The sequence below is a fragment of the Epinephelus fuscoguttatus genome, linkage group LG2 (genome assembly GCF_011397635.1).
Source record: "Epinephelus fuscoguttatus linkage group LG2, E.fuscoguttatus.final_Chr_v1".
In the NCBI taxonomy this organism is placed as follows: domain Eukaryota; kingdom Metazoa; phylum Chordata; class Actinopteri; order Perciformes; family Serranidae; genus Epinephelus; species Epinephelus fuscoguttatus.
This window is the reverse complement of record NC_064753.1, coordinates 19,828,385-19,845,672: the sequence shown is the minus strand read 5'-3', so window position 1 is coordinate 19,845,672 and position 17,288 is coordinate 19,828,385. Positions and strand designations below refer to the sequence as shown.

Genomic DNA, 17,288 nt, shown 5'->3' with positions numbered 1-17,288 from the left:
CATGGATTGATGGAGAAAATTTTGTTGGATAAAATCATGTTGTGAATTTTAGAAATGATAACATGTGTTTTTAGTCAATTAATTTTGACTTTTGGACTTTAAAATGCTCTTAAATTAGTGGAATTACTGGCATCCTCTCGCATCCTCCATCAGCTGTGCTAGTGACATCTAAAAATACTTGTGATGTTTGCAGATAGCAGCTAAAGCTGTATATGGAAAACAAGAAATTTCTGAGCTATAAGCAGTTTTGTGTTAATATCTGAGGTTTTTATTTAGTTAGGGAAACCCCACAATCTCTAGAAAGTAGCTGAAGTTGGCTAGGTCCTTTCTAAGGGTCGACCTACGCTTAGACAACACAGGGGGATTATCTGAGATTGTGGAACATCTGAGCAGCAGCAAGATAAATCCCCCCCATGCAGTCTAGACACTGGTGGAGGTGGTGGTGGCTGATGACTTGGTAGATGAATGATGAGGCGAAATGAGGCTGCATCCAAGGAGACTAAGTGGTGATGGGGAGGTGGAGGGTACGCACGGCAGCAGCATGAAAGGACTGCGGGCAGAAAAAATGAGGAGCAGTGAGATGATAGGCTGACGGAGAAGGTGTGTTGCTGTGCTATTGGTTAATTATAGATCAGCTGTGGAAAAGCTGATGACTCAATTGACAGCCCCAAAAACTGACAGTAAGAGATAGAGAGTGAGCATGCGTGTGAGGAGTGAATAGCGGGGTAGGAAGAAAGTTACAGACTCAGCACAAAAAGTATTGTCTTCCTGACTGAACTTTGGCTAGAGCTTCATATGTGGCTCATGAACTAAAATGAGTTTGATCCCCCTACACTACATCTTTAAGTTATAGATTTAATTATGGTTAAATATGAGAAAGGTAGCATTTTACTGTTGTAGCTGGTCAAGTTGTAGCTTCTTTATATACTCAAGTGGTTCTTAATATGGGAGAGATTAGAGGAGGACCAAATAACGTGCAATTATTATTTTTTTTTTTAACTTTGCTTCTTTGTGAAATATTGGATAATTTAAAGCCACAGTGTGTAGGAACTTCCCCCATCTAACGTTGAAATCATACTACATTCGAGCGGATAGTGCACTCTAGCGCCTCACTGTCAAACGCATATTGCAACAACGGTAGCCACTGTGTACCAAAAAGCTATGATAGCGTTGATGAAACCATGTCATCTGATTACATGGAGTATTCATTCAGGCTACACAGACACATGCGAGTTGACAAACCCCCTCCTCACCATGCTGGCTGTGTTTACAACATAGGACTATTGAAACAAACCAATCACGTCTTGTCTTTTGACAACTGACACACCTAATCCCTCTCCTCGCATCACTGCGCCGCTGTTAATTGTTACAGCTAACAGTGGCTAACAGCTAACAGCGGCGCTGGCCTGTGATTGCATTACCTTTCTCCTTCAGCAGCTCTTTTCACCTGGGAAAGGATATCCTGATGTTGACCCTCGTTTTTTGAATTCGCCAGTCACGTTGCCTTTTTGATTCCCTTTTGCACTTTCTTGGCGATGAGGATTCCGTCTCCCGTGATGCAGCATATGCATGATCCTGCATTATGCTCAAAGAGTGGGACTTTGTTTCAAATTTGCCGGGGTAGTAGCGAAGCACCTCTTGCTCCTCTCCTTTGGCTTCTCAGTCACACAGCGCTGGTGTGGCTCTCAACGAAAACGCCAAAGGCGGGGCTGTATGTCCCTTGCTGGCGGATGTATTCTCAAGATGGTGAAGCGTTATGGAACCCTCCAGACAACTTGCCCGCACAATGTACAAACAAATCCGAAATTCTCCTTTTACGAGAATAAGTCAGATTATTGGTGGAGGTAATAGTACACCAATGATGACATATTTATGAATGACATTTCATCAATTTTTGCCAATAAACAACTGAAAATGTTACACAATGTCCCTTTAAAAGTATCTCTTTGATGAAACTGCTAACAAATCACTGACATCTAAAATGTGACAAGGAACACCAACAAAGCACTGTTTTGTCTGTTTTTATAAGAGGTCTGAAGACAAAAACACTGTCAGTGTCTGGTTTAATCTTTGTGTTGATTTTGGTTTGCCTCCATCATCCAATAATTTTGTTGATAGGAAGATGTATTTTACTTCGAACCACAGTGCTGTTATTTGCATCTCTGACTTACTGTGTTTTAATAAAAATTAATTCCTGATATTTGAGAAAGCTGTGTCTTCAAACTGTCCATACAAGTTTTTCCTATGTGGGGAGAAACTAAAAAACTCATACTGACTATTAATTATGGTTCTGACTCATCCTTCTTCTGCTCTGGAAACTAACCAACTGACGTGTGAAGTCATATAGCTTACTAAGTCCTACTTTTAAACAGTGCTGTGAACATATAATCTCAGACTAGACACTTTGTATTTACATAGGGCCTGATTTCTACTGTATTTTCTGCTGTCACTTTCTTCTAAAATGTTTTATGCACCCTATAGACCAGGCCGAATCAATTAACATCATAAACTATCCAATGCAATAGCATTGATTTTTGAGGCTCAGGCAATATTATGTGAGAGGGTTACAGCAGTTTAGCAATAACTCTGTTACTCAGAGGATTTAGATAAGACAATGTATTCCCTCAGTCTTGTTCTAGAGGGAGGCAGATGACTTGTTAAACAAACAGAAACAGCCAAAGGCAGAAGATGATGAAATGTAATACTTCTGCAACTATGCTCAGGGGCAACAGATATGTCGGCATGTCACAGCGGTTTGAGGGACCATTTGAAATTGATTGATATAAGTTGTCTTCATGTGTCATCATTATAGGAGTGTTAGGCTGACTTAGTGTCACTTACCTGCCCATCTCTGTCTCTGTCTGGGGTTTAAAGATGTACTATTTCACTGCTTTACTGCGCTGTGTTCTCAGCTGAACTCAGTGGGCTTCCTTTTAAAAGATGACTTATTGGTATCTATAGTACATTGTGTCCTTTTGTTGAGTTTTGTGGCTTGTTTTATACAAGAGTGTTCTAAGCGATGACGTATTTTCATAACTGTTTTTCATTGCAGGCAAAATAAAAACACAACTTCTTGTCAAAATCATGAATAAACAGTGTATCATTAAAGAGGTTATAGACACAATTCAGTTTGGTCTTTAGGTTGAAACCTAAAGAATACAATGAAATGGTCTTTAAAAGACTTCGGGCTGATGGATACAGTGGCAATATGGATTTCATACGGACTAACTTAAAGGAGAAGTCCACTATTTTGCACTTTGAGCCCCATTTCTTGGTTGTTTATGATGAAACAGAGTGGTTAAGACCAAAATTTTTATGATTGCTCCTTTTTGGAGAATTTGGCTTTCCCCTGCTGTCTATGGCCATGTGTGAATCTGTCCACCCTAAATGTTTCAAATGTAATCCACCACCAGAAATGGAAAGGGGGTTGTTTACGACAAGGTTGTAGTCATTGTAGTCTCTTAGCTCAGCAAAAGTGCCGGCTCGACAGTGCTGTGTGCGCTCCTGGAGGAAGAATGAGAACAAAAGTTTTGTATTAAGTTCAAACAATGGATTACTCGCTTGTAAACAACCTTCGCAGTACGTTGCCTTTGAACACAACGCCAGCCTTCTTCTTCTGCTTCTTTTCTGTGTCCCATTACACTGCACTGGTTTCCTGCCGGTTGGCAACACCCTCGTAAAGGAGCATTATCGCCAGCAAGTGGGCTGGAGTGTATGATGCTTCAGGGTCAAACGAACGATCAAGCGGAAGTTTACACACGGGAGTGAGGCAGCTGAAAAAATAATTCCACAATCGAGATGGATGGCGAAAACACAGATGGAAACCACAGTTTGCTACGATTTTTATTTAAGAACATCAAAGAACACCACTGACCACTCATAGCCATAGGCAGCAGTGTTAAGCCAGGCAGGGGGAAACCAAAATCTCCAAAAAGGAACAATCGTCAAAATTTTGGTCTTAACCACTCTATTTCATCATAAACAACCCAGAAATGGGGCTAAAAGTGCGAAATACCGGATTTTCGATCATTGAATGACTGGTATGCCTGGGATTTTTCATTTAGCAAGCTGTTATTTCTTAGTAACATCTATAAAAAAAAGTGAGAACTTGACTCTAAATCCTACGGGGAATTTTTTCCAGAGTTTTATTTGATTGTACCCATCTTTGTCTTTCTGTCTGATCAACCAACCAAATGTCAGTCTGATAAGGGTACTTCATAATTTATCTTAATACCACTTGGCCTTATGATTGGAATTATAATTACCTGGAAATATATTTAATAATTCACATGCAAATTGACCCAACTGGTCAAAGTTCAGACCAGGCAAGCAAATAGAGAGTCTGACAAGATCATTAAGAGAAGATTATGACTGAGGGAAATGAACAGAAGAGGATTTTTTTTCTCTCCTTCCACACTTCAACACCACCACTGGTCAAAATTCTCACTGGGCCCTCTGACTGATATGTTAATTGATCTTTTACTTGCAATTAATCCAGGGCAAGATATTCATGAACTGTGCAAGGAATATTTATGAGGCAATAAAAATGTAAAATGACTATTACCCACTCCCTATGACTAGTTTGGTTGACTCCAGACAACATAGTTTCACTATTTGCTACAATACAATGATAATAGGTTAGTTCTGTTGAGCTTTTCTTGCATTCTTAAAAATATTTTGAAAAGGCCTGAATAAAACAACATTAATATTACAAACAATCACATCAGAGGACAGATTTATTGCTTAACTTTATTGACAAGCATCCCTATGAGACACGGAGAAGCAGCATCGCTAAAGCTGGGAACAAAACATGTAGGTTTAAAAAGACAAAAAATAAAAATAAAATGATGAAAGGGCCACAATACAAAGCCTCATCTCATATTAACAGTTTTCTGCTTATGTGACAGCTCCAGCATGCAAATGATCAATATTATTACTTTTGACACTTCTTAAGTTTCTCATTAAACTGTCACCACTTAGTAAAATAAAGAGAAATGTGTAGTGTAGGATGCATCTAAAGTAGCAAAGGTAATGAGGCAGCTAAAAGCAAAAAAACTGATCAAACGATAAAATCCCTCTATGTGCTTTGTACTGTCATTTGTTCGATTAGAATACATCAAAAACCTCAAGATGCTGCTCAGTGTTTCTGTTTTTTTTCTTCATTTTGTTTTATTTGTTTTATTTTATGTTGGGTTTTTTTTCCATTTTAGCTGCAGAACTTTAGTGAAGTAATGTTGGCAGGTTCAAAACTATGATTTGATTTAATGTGGCTATTCATCATCATCAGAGGATAAATGTCATTCTATTGACTCGTTGATAATTTTTCTAGTACTATCATCAGGCCAAAATGTACAAGTGTATATGAGAAATGTCAAACTTGAATGGCCAGACTGACTTGAATGTACTGAGCACAGATGAACAGAATATGTACCCTTTACCATTTTAGACAGTTTGGAGATTTGAACTCCAAATGTTTTCGTATACACAAGATATGCCATAATCTGATGGGACATTTTCCTTAAAGTTCACTTTAAAGTCCACATTCTCACAAGAATTAGCACTTTGCTTTTAATGGCTCAGTGGCCTTTCTCCAAGCACCATTCCCCAAACCATTACAGCCCAAATACTACAACAGCAGCAAAGTTTGTAGTTTGTTTTGCCCAACACTTTTGTTATTGCAGTGTGAACTTTGCAGCCTCTGCAAGCAGCTAGTGGGGCTTTGAGTCTGGTCTTTAATGAACTGATTATTCCAATATTCTTTAGGGTACTTTTTAAAAGTGTGTAAGCACTGTCATATTTCTAGAATATAAATGCAAACACAAACTTGCACACACACCCAGGGCCAAATGAAGGTGTATGAGAAAGTGTCTTTATTGGTGTGTTTGGTTAGAGAGTGTGTGCATGTATGTGTGTGTGTGTGTGTGTGTGTGTGTGTGTGTGTGGGTGTGTGTGTGTTTATAGGTCACACCCCAATGGAACAAACCAATGAATGGAAATTAATCTGTTTAATGGTCCTGTTTGACAAAACAGCAACAAGGGTTTAAGAAAGCTTTAGGCTGCCTAATTGCTCTTTTTTCACGACAAGGAAAAGGAGAGAGATCACACACTGCATATAACCACTCATTCACACACCTACAGAATCCAAATTGTGTATTTTGCTTTCGAGTAATTTTATATCTTCCTGTCTACGATGGAGGTGTGAATGTGTCACGCTGTGTAGACTGACATGTGTTGCTTGTGACTGACAGAGCTGGATGGAAATTAAAGATTTTTTTTCTACAGGACCTCGAACTTATGACTACGGAGAAATCTGGATTTCCAGGACAAGTGTTTTACTGTGTTATGTTGTTATGCTATTATGTTACATCACATGGCTATTATGATGCCCGAAATCCAGATGGAGGGCAGGAATTTATAAATACATTTACCACAATTGGATTTAGAGGAATGTGACTACTTCAAAGCATGTAGGCAGCAGGTATCGTCAGGAAATTGAAACTCATGTTGGATGTGATCCATACAAAATGAAGAGAAATGATCTTTCCCACTACATGACTAATTTGCTGAGAGTGGACACAAATTACCTCCTCCTCCAGACCCCCTGACCTTACTAACGTTACACGGTGAGCTGATGAAATCGTACAGCTTACAGTGCGGGTCTAGTGGACAGTGACTGTTCTCTGTGCACTTGGGTTCATGACTGAAACAGGTGTCAACTTGTTTTTGACTGGGTGACTAAATGTGCGTAAGCATAACAGCTAATATTAGCTAACGTTAGCTACTATTTTTTACCTACTAGGTCAACAGTTCCCAGACGTCTGGTGAAACGCTGTTAAAAATCCGGGTCATGGCTGAAAACATGGAGAAATTGTCACGGCACATTGTAATAGCATCCAAGTAGCTAACAAGTAGCCCTTGTTTTTTTCCCAGTTTGGTTGATTGTAACAGCCTTAAACATCACATATCATAGGCATTTGTGCAGTGCTGGTAGACTTTGCCTCCAGACGCCTGCCCTCCATCTGGACAGTACAATGATGTATGACATCATATGCAAAGAAGCTATTGCAGAATTTGAACCAAGTGGGTTTAAATTGCCCAAAATTTTCAAGTTCTTCAAAGTTTAACCTCTTATCTTTACCCATAAGAAGACTCAGAATTTTCAGTTTTGATGGGATGTTTTAACACTGCAAAAACTGATGAACTAAGCAAGACTTTATATCTTAAATCTGGTCATAAAATTCTTATTTATCTTGTTTTGAGAGGAATATACTTTGCAGGAGCAAATTGTCTTAGATTATCAAGCTTGTTTTAAGAATATGGATCTTTTTTTTCTTAATTAGCTGCTAAATCTTAAAGTTAGATATTTTACATGCACATCAAGCTAAATTACTGTCTGAGACTCTGTACGAAGCCACATTTAGACTTTTAAGAGAAAGTTTTAGCTGTGAGAACTCGTTTCAAGACTTCCAAGCAAAAAAAACCCCACACTTGTTTCAAGACTGCCCAGTAAAAACAATCACACATGCCAATTAACACATTAGCCACACACAGTCCATCCAAACTTTTTCCTGTATGGTTCAGTTTTTAAGCGCAATGACATCATCAAGGTTATATTTCATCATAACATACGTTCTGTTTTTGAAACTGACTGAATAATATGATGTATGATCAAGTAGCTTTTCAGCATCGATCAACTCTGTTGCCTGGGCAAGATTAGGCACAGCAACTTCATATGCTAAAAGATCTCTATTCAAACCCAAAGTCTCGTAAATCTGATATTCAAAACAATACAATGAACTGTTTACCACATAAATATTTTTGATAAGTCCAAAGACAGGTACTGTCTCATTTGCACTGGTGATTATCAGAGACTTTTCACTGCTGTACTTATTTCCATTGAGGGTAAGCCACTTTACTTTAACTGCGTGTTGTATGCCATCAATCCCCAAAAAGTCTCTTATCTTTGCTGTGATGTACTCCATATTTGTCACTTCTGAGACAGGACCCAATTCCTTCTCATGTACAAAAATGGGATGCTCAGTGCCCATTTCATTTTGACAACATTCAAAAAGCTGGTTATGGTTCACAAGTGACTTACATACATTTTTGAAGTTCAATTTAGATGACCATTGTTTAAAAAAACAGTGCTTTGACTCAAATCTCATGCACATATGCCTTATCAAAGGGCCCAGAGAGAGGATTTGAGCAGGGAGATGCAGAAGATAATGTTGCTTAGGAATTATGTTATTTGCAGGAAAAAGTTGCTTAAATTGTTTTAGATGCTGCTCAATCATTTTTTTCAGTCTTATTACACTTTCCACAGATAGAACAGGAGCAAAAAGTATCTGAACTATTTCAATTAAGTCTAATACACACTGAACATATTCATTTTTCTCGATACTGTTCAACAGAAATGGCATGATCTTCAACAATACCAACATTTGCCCAGAGGACTGTTTAAGTTTTTTATCATTAGAGGCCAAGGTAGTGACACTGATAGGACAGGGTTTGTCACGTACATCGATTGCTGACAAAGGAAAACTCTGCAAGGCCGAGTTGAACATGTCCAACTCCAATTGTCCAGAAAGAACAAGGTGTTTTAACACACACTTAATTTCCATAGGTGCAACACCCTCAAGAATGATGTGCATGATATCCTGCGGAGTTTGCTGAATGAGGTCAAAGGCTGGAAAATCAACCAGTTTGCTTCTTCGGTTTATCCCATAGGTGGTTCTGAGGGCTGATTTCAAGAAGTCTGTGCTAGCCCTCTCTATTTCAAGGCACTGTCTAATATGTCTGTTCAATGTCCTTTCAGTAAAACTTTTTTCGTCAAAATTCTCCTGCATTTCATCAAAGGTGCATTCACAATGCCTGCACTTGCTGTAAGCGAAGCCAACCCCTTCCTTGAACCCAGCAAGTTCATGTTGGGCAAGTGTGTCACCACATACTGAAACTACAGCACCAAATAAATCCATCTGCCCATTCTTTGTTTGGATTTTGACACCATTATACAGCAACTCTAAGTCTTTATGAATTCTTTCTAAGACAACCTCAACACCACACTCATCAATATCATTAGCTTTTGCTATAGCAAGGAGTCTGATTGCAGCAAGCTTTGACCTAAACTTTGGGTCTATGTTTCCTAAAGTATAATAAACCATCAGCAATTTATTTGCTGTAGCGTGTGGTCCCAGGGGATTACATATCTCTATTTCATCAGAATACAATATCACCTGCAAAGCAGAGGGTTTATTTGAAAACAGTGGGTGGGATTTGAAAAAGCTCCCATCAATAATGTCATACAAAAACCCTTCTTTGTGGCAGCTCTGTGGTGTGGTGTTGATCATGTCAAAAATTCTGGAATTGGACAACAGCTGTTGAAGACTCTTAATTAATGGTATGTAGTAAAAACTTTTGTTTTTGATTGCAAGAACCCTTGATTGTCCTTTCTTAACTCTACAAACCCTTTGAGATATCACTACCTCCTCTGGTTTTACTGGGCTAAAGAGTCTCTCAAGGTTAATGTCCTGTTTGTATCTAGTGGCCATTGTGGAGAAAGGATCTTGTAAATTGTCCAAGGTTGCCAGTGCCTCCTCTTGGAGTTTCTCCATACTGTCTGAATGTCTTTCGAAGATCCTCTTCATGGTGTCCCTCAAGGTATTCAGAAGAGCACTTTGATACTGCTGCACTCCAGAGACAATACTGTTGATGCTCCTCTGAAACATAAAAAAAGTAATTAATTAATAATAGTAGTATGAAGTATACATCCTGTTTGTCCATCACCAAGAACTAGCATAACCCATCTCAAAAGTCCTCTAAACAATAATTTATAACAAAATGGTCACTGTCCTAGAAGCACAGGGAGTTTCTTGTGGAAGGAACATAATTACATTGGTTACCACTGTATTTTCATTGTGCTCTGAGGATCCTTTCTATGTCTATGGTTCTATGCATTACATGATGTATTTTTCTCTTCATATAGGTGTTTGTGATTGTATATTGTATATATTAAGCTGGTGGGTTTGCACATATATCATGTGATTTTCATCTGATGAAAATGTTTCAAGATGACAGCTGTATTGTTTGTTCAGTCTGAAGAAGTGACTAGTGGCAGATGTCCCATTAAAACTGACTTTAAGGAAATTAAAGTATGCAGACCTTGTTAAGGGGTATTAATATACAAATTAAAAATGTAAACATAATATTGATGAGATGGATGCATGGTAAGTACCTGGGACAGGTGGCATTGTTCCCGGACATTGATGACAAATGCAGCTGCACGTCTGGTAACATCCTCACTCAATGCACCAGGTCCTTCCTGTAGACATATACAAACAGTGGCAGAGGTCCTCAGATCTTTTACAGCAGTAAAAGTACCAGTACAACAATCTAAAAAAATATCCCATTATAAGTATCTATTGAGTCCTGCATAAAAAATCCTATCACAGTAAAAGTACATAAATATTATCACTTGATCAGCTTGATGTTGTAGAAGTATTACATTGTCTTGCTGCATACCTACATTTTCTTTTTCTTGAAATTGCATTTGAACACACCATAATGACTTGGTTGTTTACCATCGCCTAATTGTCATTTTTCTTAGTCAACCCTAAACGCATCATAATGTAACCTAGTTCTGCGGATTTCACCATCAGATCACTATTTTTAACTAGCAGGACTGTCTACAATGTTTGAGGTCACTTGAGGAGGCTGCTCTGAGCAGACAAATCTTTTGCTCATCTCTACTTCACTGGGATCAACTACACTCACAAACAAGGAAGCAGGTAAGAAATCCACACACCCCTACTTTCCACCACTGCAATTTAAGTTCAGACTAGCTCATGCCAAGAATTATAATAGTATAACATTATGATGCATGATAGCCAACATTACATCTTGACTTACCTGATGATCAAGGCACTGAATCGGGAAGTCTTGCGGCTGATGATCAGGGCTTTGTGACTGGAAATCCTCCAGCTCCTGCTGCATGTCATTAGTGATCTGTGTGTTGACTTCACTGGCGGTTCTTTGCAGCCCTCTTGTTTCCGTGGTACAGTCATAAAAAATTGGTATACCAAAATTTTCGCTTCCAATCCTAGATGGCTCAGATGAAGCTGTTGTCCTCCATCCAGTGGGTGGGCGGCCGGATACAAGATACAAAGCATGCCTGCGTCTGATATGGTAGTAAAAAGAGTTGAAGACTCTGTATTCTTCAGGGCACCCATCAATGCCGCATATTACACGGAAATCGGGATTGCGACCATGTGCAGTGTTAATATGGCTTAAGAGGGACTTCAGCGTTAAGGCAACAAAAACGAAGCAAATCACACACCTCCAACAGGCCATTTTGCGCTCCAAAAATTCTTGCAGGCAGAAGCTGACAGTAACTTCAACTAGTTTAGCGTTAGCCTTATTTAAAACTCCTCAAATGACAAATTCAAGTCTTCCTAGCTTAGCGACATAAACGATTTATAAATCAAACAAGCAGTCCAGCAGTCCACAAACCAGTCAAGTCCACCCCACACCACCAGTAATTACACTCCCAGCTATTGTTTTTGGCGGAGTCCGGCGGAGCAAGGCGCATTGGTTTGGTCTATACCAAATCAGGAAGTAGGGGGGATTCATTCTAAAAGACTCAATTTAACTTACATAGTAATGCAAACAAAAATTATAAAACAAGTTTAACGATTAATATTCAATGTAAAGTCGTAATATCCACGTGTTATCTATTTTAATTATAACTTTTTAGACTTAGACTGATATGTTTCGTGCATACACACACCTCCCCTCACTGTAGTCATGTGGTCACGTCTGCACCTGCACCCAGAGCCAACGGTCAGCCATTTGAATTCCGGGAGAAGAGGGAAAGTATTTATCACAATAAGGAGAAAAGGTAATATAACTTTTTCGCAAAAACACTTTAACCAAAAATGATTATGAACTGTCGACAATGCATGTATTTTTCTCGGGAATGTTAAGGTTGCATTACAGCCGTTACAGTCAAGGAAAGCTGCTGCCTAGGCTAGCTAACGTTAGCTAAAATGTTAAACAGAAACAGTGCTGCTGTCGGCATTTACACAGTGAAAATTATTATTATTACATAGCTCTTGTGGGTGGCGATAATGTATCTGGTTTATACCCGCCATGTATGAAGAAGCATAAAGTGCTGCTCTGCAGCAGCATGTGTGTACACAGTGTGCACCGAGTAGAGATGAGGTGGTAGCAGGACAGGAGAGCTTCCGCGTTGAAGAGAGGCCTTCGGCCAAATTGACCTAACCATGACTTAACGTGATATTTTCTGCCTGTCAGGAACAGAGGCAATTAAAGGGACAACAAGACTGGGACAATCATGGATGAACTGGATAATGTTACAGTTTCAATTTTAAATGGTATGTCATGTCTAAGTATTATAAATGCATTCTAATGTGAATTATTAGTTTAAATTACAGTGCATGCTTACATCTCAAAAACCAAATTAATTTAAACAGTTTTACAAGAATAGATACCAAATATTTAAATTGTATTGTATTTAAATTTTATTATGGAAAACACAGAAAACGACAAGAGTACATCCCGTTAAGTTAAATACAGGTAAATATATAATTTTGTAAAGCTATAGACAGTTTTAATTGTAAAAGGTTTGTTTATGGCTGTTTCTGTAGCTGCATTGATGAGGCCTTACTCCACACCCTCAGTCGTGATGATTTGAGAGACCTTTTTCCTGGGCCAGAGCACTTTCTCAGGAGGAAACGAGTGTGGGCTGTTATTAGCCCAGAGGTAACTGGTTACCCACTTTGCCCTGAAAACACCTACAGTAGCACAAGACCTGTTGTATTTAAATGAGTCTGATTAACTCTTTCAATTTTTTTTTTTTTACACCCTTACCCAGGATCAGAATCCCACCTTACCAGACAAAGCTGGCCCTGTTGACACAGGACCTGTGTCGTCACCTGGAGGAATGTCCCCAATCTGCCCCCAGGCATCCACTCCTTTAGTGAAGAAAACCCCAAAGAAAACCCTACAGCTTCCCAGTCCTCCAGAATATGTTGTCTACACAGACAGTGAGTTAGAGCAAGTGCGTAAACACTACTTTGAGATGGTCTCCACTGGCAGAGAGGGGGAATGTATTATGTCCAAAGAGCTGAGATGCAGGCTAGTGAGGAACACTGTCACCAGCATGATTTCCATCTTGAGAGCGAGTCAGCAAGGAGAAGAAGTCCGATACCCTACCAGGCACGAAATCACTGCAATGGCTAGGAGACTAGTGGAGTATTATCCCATGCTACAGGATGAAGACAAAACGCATGTAAGTGATTAAAATTTCTGTTATATTTTCTGTTATATTTCTTGCACTTGTAGCACACAGTCCAGTGTGTATGTTTTTATTTTTGACTGACATTTTTTTTCTCAGTGAGTTTTTTTTTTTTTTTTTTAACCACAGATGACCATTTTCAAGAATCTTCTCAAGAGGCTGCAGAATGTGAAGTCCCCACAAAAGAGGCGGGGGCCACAACCTGTGAGAGGCCATTCAAAGAAAAGGCATCAGATTGACTTCGCAACAAGTGACAAGGAGGGAGAAGATTATGATGCAGACTCAAGTGGTGGATCAACAATTATTTTGCATCAAAGATCTGGGAGCAGTTCTGATGATAGCCTCACTTCATGTAAGTGGAAACAGAATTTTTGTTATAACATGAAGGTTAGCAATATTACGATAGCATTGGATATCATGATATATTTCGTACATTGATGTTCTATATTTTAATTGTGATTGCTCCTTGATTTACTGTAAAGTGACATGATTTGTCATTTCTTTTCATTTATTTGGCTCTCAGAGCACAGGGAGCACACATTACTGAGTGTGTAACATACATTTACAGTACTGTGTGTGGTGGGGCTTAAGGTGATCTCCTTTATCAATATATCTTATCGTTTAATTTTCTGTCGTAGAAAACAAACTGCCACGTCTATGTAAGGGCTAAAATAATCTGTCAGTTTTGGTTTAATGTTACACTTGCTGTTAAAAACCAATAGTGTCATTGATATTTATATGTCCGATACCAATTACTGATAATTGTTCTCTGTTATAGTGGAGAGTCAGGATAGTCTGGCAACCCAGGCCAGACATTGCAACACTCTGCAAGCGATGTACAAGAAATCAAAACCCAACCAAGATGCTGTCTCCCAACTCCTTGACCTTGAGTTTGAAGCAAGAAGAGCCTTCATTGACTGTAATGTCCTGAAAGAAGAGGACAGGCCAACGAAGATCCTGGATGCATATCCATGTTTCAAGGAACTTCATCATGTAAGCAAGTAACTTATCTTGACTTATCCACAAAGCAAGTATTGTTGCTGGTATTAAATTGTATTTGTATTATAGGTGATGGATGAGCTGCGTCGGATCCTGGATAAAGGCAACAAGAAATTCACTGATGAAGTAAAGAAGAGATGGGAAGACTTCTGTGCCAAGGTGCAATTTTACGGTGTTTGGAAGAAAGTGATGAAACCACCTATGAACATGGATGGAGGTAATTTGGCATTTTGCTGTCTCTAATGATCTGTGCAGCTGCTTCCTCAGACCTGGGTGTAAATAGGATTGTGTATGTTGATGAAAATAAGAATTGTCTATGACCTAACTATGAACCTGATAATAGTCATGTTTAGGAAAGGTAACCAAACTAAAATTTGATTTGTTCTATTCTAGTGGAACACGCCATAGAGCTTGTCAGGGCACTCCCCACACTCTTTCCTTCACCAGCTGCACCGCCTAAGAAGATTGGACATGCCAGTGAGGCATTGCTTCATGTCCTTCAGGTGAGAATTGGTTCATATTTTGTCACATTGGACATTTATTGTTTGTCTGTAGAAGGGCTTTTACTTTTACTTTCATCTTTTGTTCTTTCTCTAATGATGCGTTATCTCTAACAAAGTACGCCAGTATTTCTCGACATATGTGGTGGCGACACTCGTAAAACTGACGGAGGCAAGAGCCATTCTTTCATAATAATTTCAGTGGCGCATGTTTTTGCTTTTTCTGTAGGGCATATTTCTATCAGTGACCCTATCTTTATAAAAGAAAGGAAGTCTGCTTTCATATACCACATGCTATACCATATGCACAAGCTAGAATTCAATCATAGTATATCTATGTACATGTATAGCATATGGCTATACATGTACTTAATGTTGTCATGAAGATTTCCTCTTTTAAAATGCATACTCTTGTAATATGTGATATAATTTACTTTATTTTTTAGGAAAAACATATTAAAATAATCCCCCAATAAAAATTCCAGAATCTATAAATATGCAAATACACATTTCATGCACATTTCTGAATTTTTCTCACTGGACACAACATGTCTCCTACTTCACTGTAAAGTCCATTCTTGGTGTCCTGAAGGTTTCAAGTTTCCATATCAGACTTGTGAATGTTGAATATTACCAGGAGTGACTCTGATGTCACTAATCATACTTGCAGGCCCACCCCTTAAAATCTGATGTTAAATGAGCACAGAGACTTTCTATTTTCAGCAGATGAATGTGAAAACAGCCTCCTGTCAAACTCTGCTAATACATCATTCTGCACTGTGAAAACCTGTAGGAACAAGAAGAAAAACATAATTTTGATAATTTCTTTTTTTGTGTAGCCAACAGAGGATCCCACCATCTACCTCCAGAAGAGACCTCTCTCCAGCCCTCTATTGCTCTTTGATGGGTCCTGCTGTCTGGTCGCAATCGGAACCACTCCCATCACCACATTTGCCAAGGAAGAACTCGGTGAAGGTCTACTGTATCTGATGGCTTACTACTACACCATCCACCTTACATATCCAAGGTGTGTGGCAACCCTCCTCTCGGTCATACAGACAGAAATATTACATGACTCACTTCATGAGAGAGACAACACTCCCTCATACAAACGAGCCATGTCAGAGTGGAAAAACTTTATTGGGACGTAGAGCTGTGCTCTAGGGATAAGTATTGTTAAAAACAAAAACAACACCACTGACACAGTTTCAGTGTTCAGTGTCATGACGTTGTTAAGAAGTACAAGAGAAAACATTGAAGATGAAAGTTGAAAGTCTTCCTTTGGTTCATAAAAAAATATTTCTGATGGCTTTTCTTTCTCAACCATCAAAACATATGTGCTACAAATGTTCTGCATGACAGCACTTTATAGAGCTGGGTTTCAGTAGTAATTATTAAATAGTTTTAGATGTTTAAGACATTTAATTAGGTTTGCAAACGTGGTGGAACACAAAAGCGCTGCATTATTGTACTAGTTTTGAGTGATGTCATGTCACATTGTGATTGGATATTTACTTGCAAAGCTTTTATTGCACTTAAAGTAATATGAGTATGAGTGTAGTTCAAACTCCAGTAAGTTCCTTCACCTGGTTTGGCTCGGCTGCATGTGCAGCACACACATGCAGATTGCATATCTGTATTCCTTCAGAGTTCAATATCACCTGCAAAATGTAAGGTTTATTTGGAAATAGTGAGTGGGATTTGAAAAGGCTCCCATCAATGATGTCATTTTGAAACTGACCGAATAATATGATGTATGATCAAGTAGCTTTTTAGCATCTCTCAACTTAGAGTCTGTGCTAGCCCTTTCTATTTCATGGTACTGTGTAATGTGTTTGTCCTTTCAGTAAAACGTTTTTGTCAAAATTCTCTTACATTTCATCAAAGCTACATTACCTTTGTCACTACCTTGGCCTCTCATGATAAAAAAAAAACAGTCTTCTGGGCAAATGTTGGTATTGTTGAAGATCATGCTGTTTCTGTTGAACAGTACAGAGAAAAATGCATATGTTCAGTTTCACTTAATTGAAATAGTTCAGATACAAAGCCAACCCCTTCCTTGAACCCAGCAAGTATGTTACGCAAGTGTGTCAACTTAGGTCAGCTTTGACCTAAACTTTGGATTTGTGTTTTGTAAAGTATATTTGTGGGACTGTACTTGATCATACTTCACATTATCCAGTCAGTTTCAAAAACGTGTCTATGTTGCATATGTATGCGTGTATAAGCCACTTTACTTTGACTGTGTGTTGTATGCCTTCAATCCCCAAAAAGTTTTGCTGTAATGTACTCCATATTTGTCACTTCTGAGACAGGACCCAATTCCTTCTCAAGTACAAAATTGGGATGCTCAGTGCCCATTTCATTTTGACAACATTCCAAAATTAGACAGTTTATTTTTGCAGTGCGCAGGTTATTACGCACATCATTCTTGAGGGTGATGCATCAGCAGTATTGTCTCTGGAGTGCAGCAGTAT

General features: G+C 38.8%; 2 protein-coding genes across 2 annotated transcripts; one reads left to right on the top strand and one right to left on the bottom strand.

Moving 5' to 3' along the window:
• Positions 1-276: 276 nt before the first annotated feature.
• On the bottom strand, positions 277-12,300 carry LOC125880134 (uncharacterized). The gene is made up of 4 exons (XM_049562435.1): positions 10,906-12,300; positions 10,232-10,318; positions 7,917-9,716; positions 277-345 (listed from the first exon to the last, which is right to left on the bottom strand). The coding sequence occupies exons 1-4, from the start codon at positions 11,344-11,346 to the stop codon at positions 277-279; spliced, it is 2,397 nt and encodes a 798-aa protein (XP_049418392.1). The 5' UTR covers positions 11,347-12,300.
• On the top strand, positions 12,212-16,740 carry LOC125880119 (uncharacterized). Its single transcript, XM_049562409.1, has 8 exons — positions 12,212-12,219; positions 12,663-12,777; positions 12,890-13,306; positions 13,442-13,664; positions 14,091-14,305; positions 14,381-14,528; positions 14,705-14,814; positions 15,651-16,740. Exons 1-8 carry the CDS (start codon positions 12,212-12,214, stop codon positions 15,960-15,962), a joined length of 1,548 nt encoding a protein of 515 aa, XP_049418366.1. The 3' UTR covers positions 15,963-16,740.
• Positions 16,741-17,288: the final 548 nt, after the last annotated feature.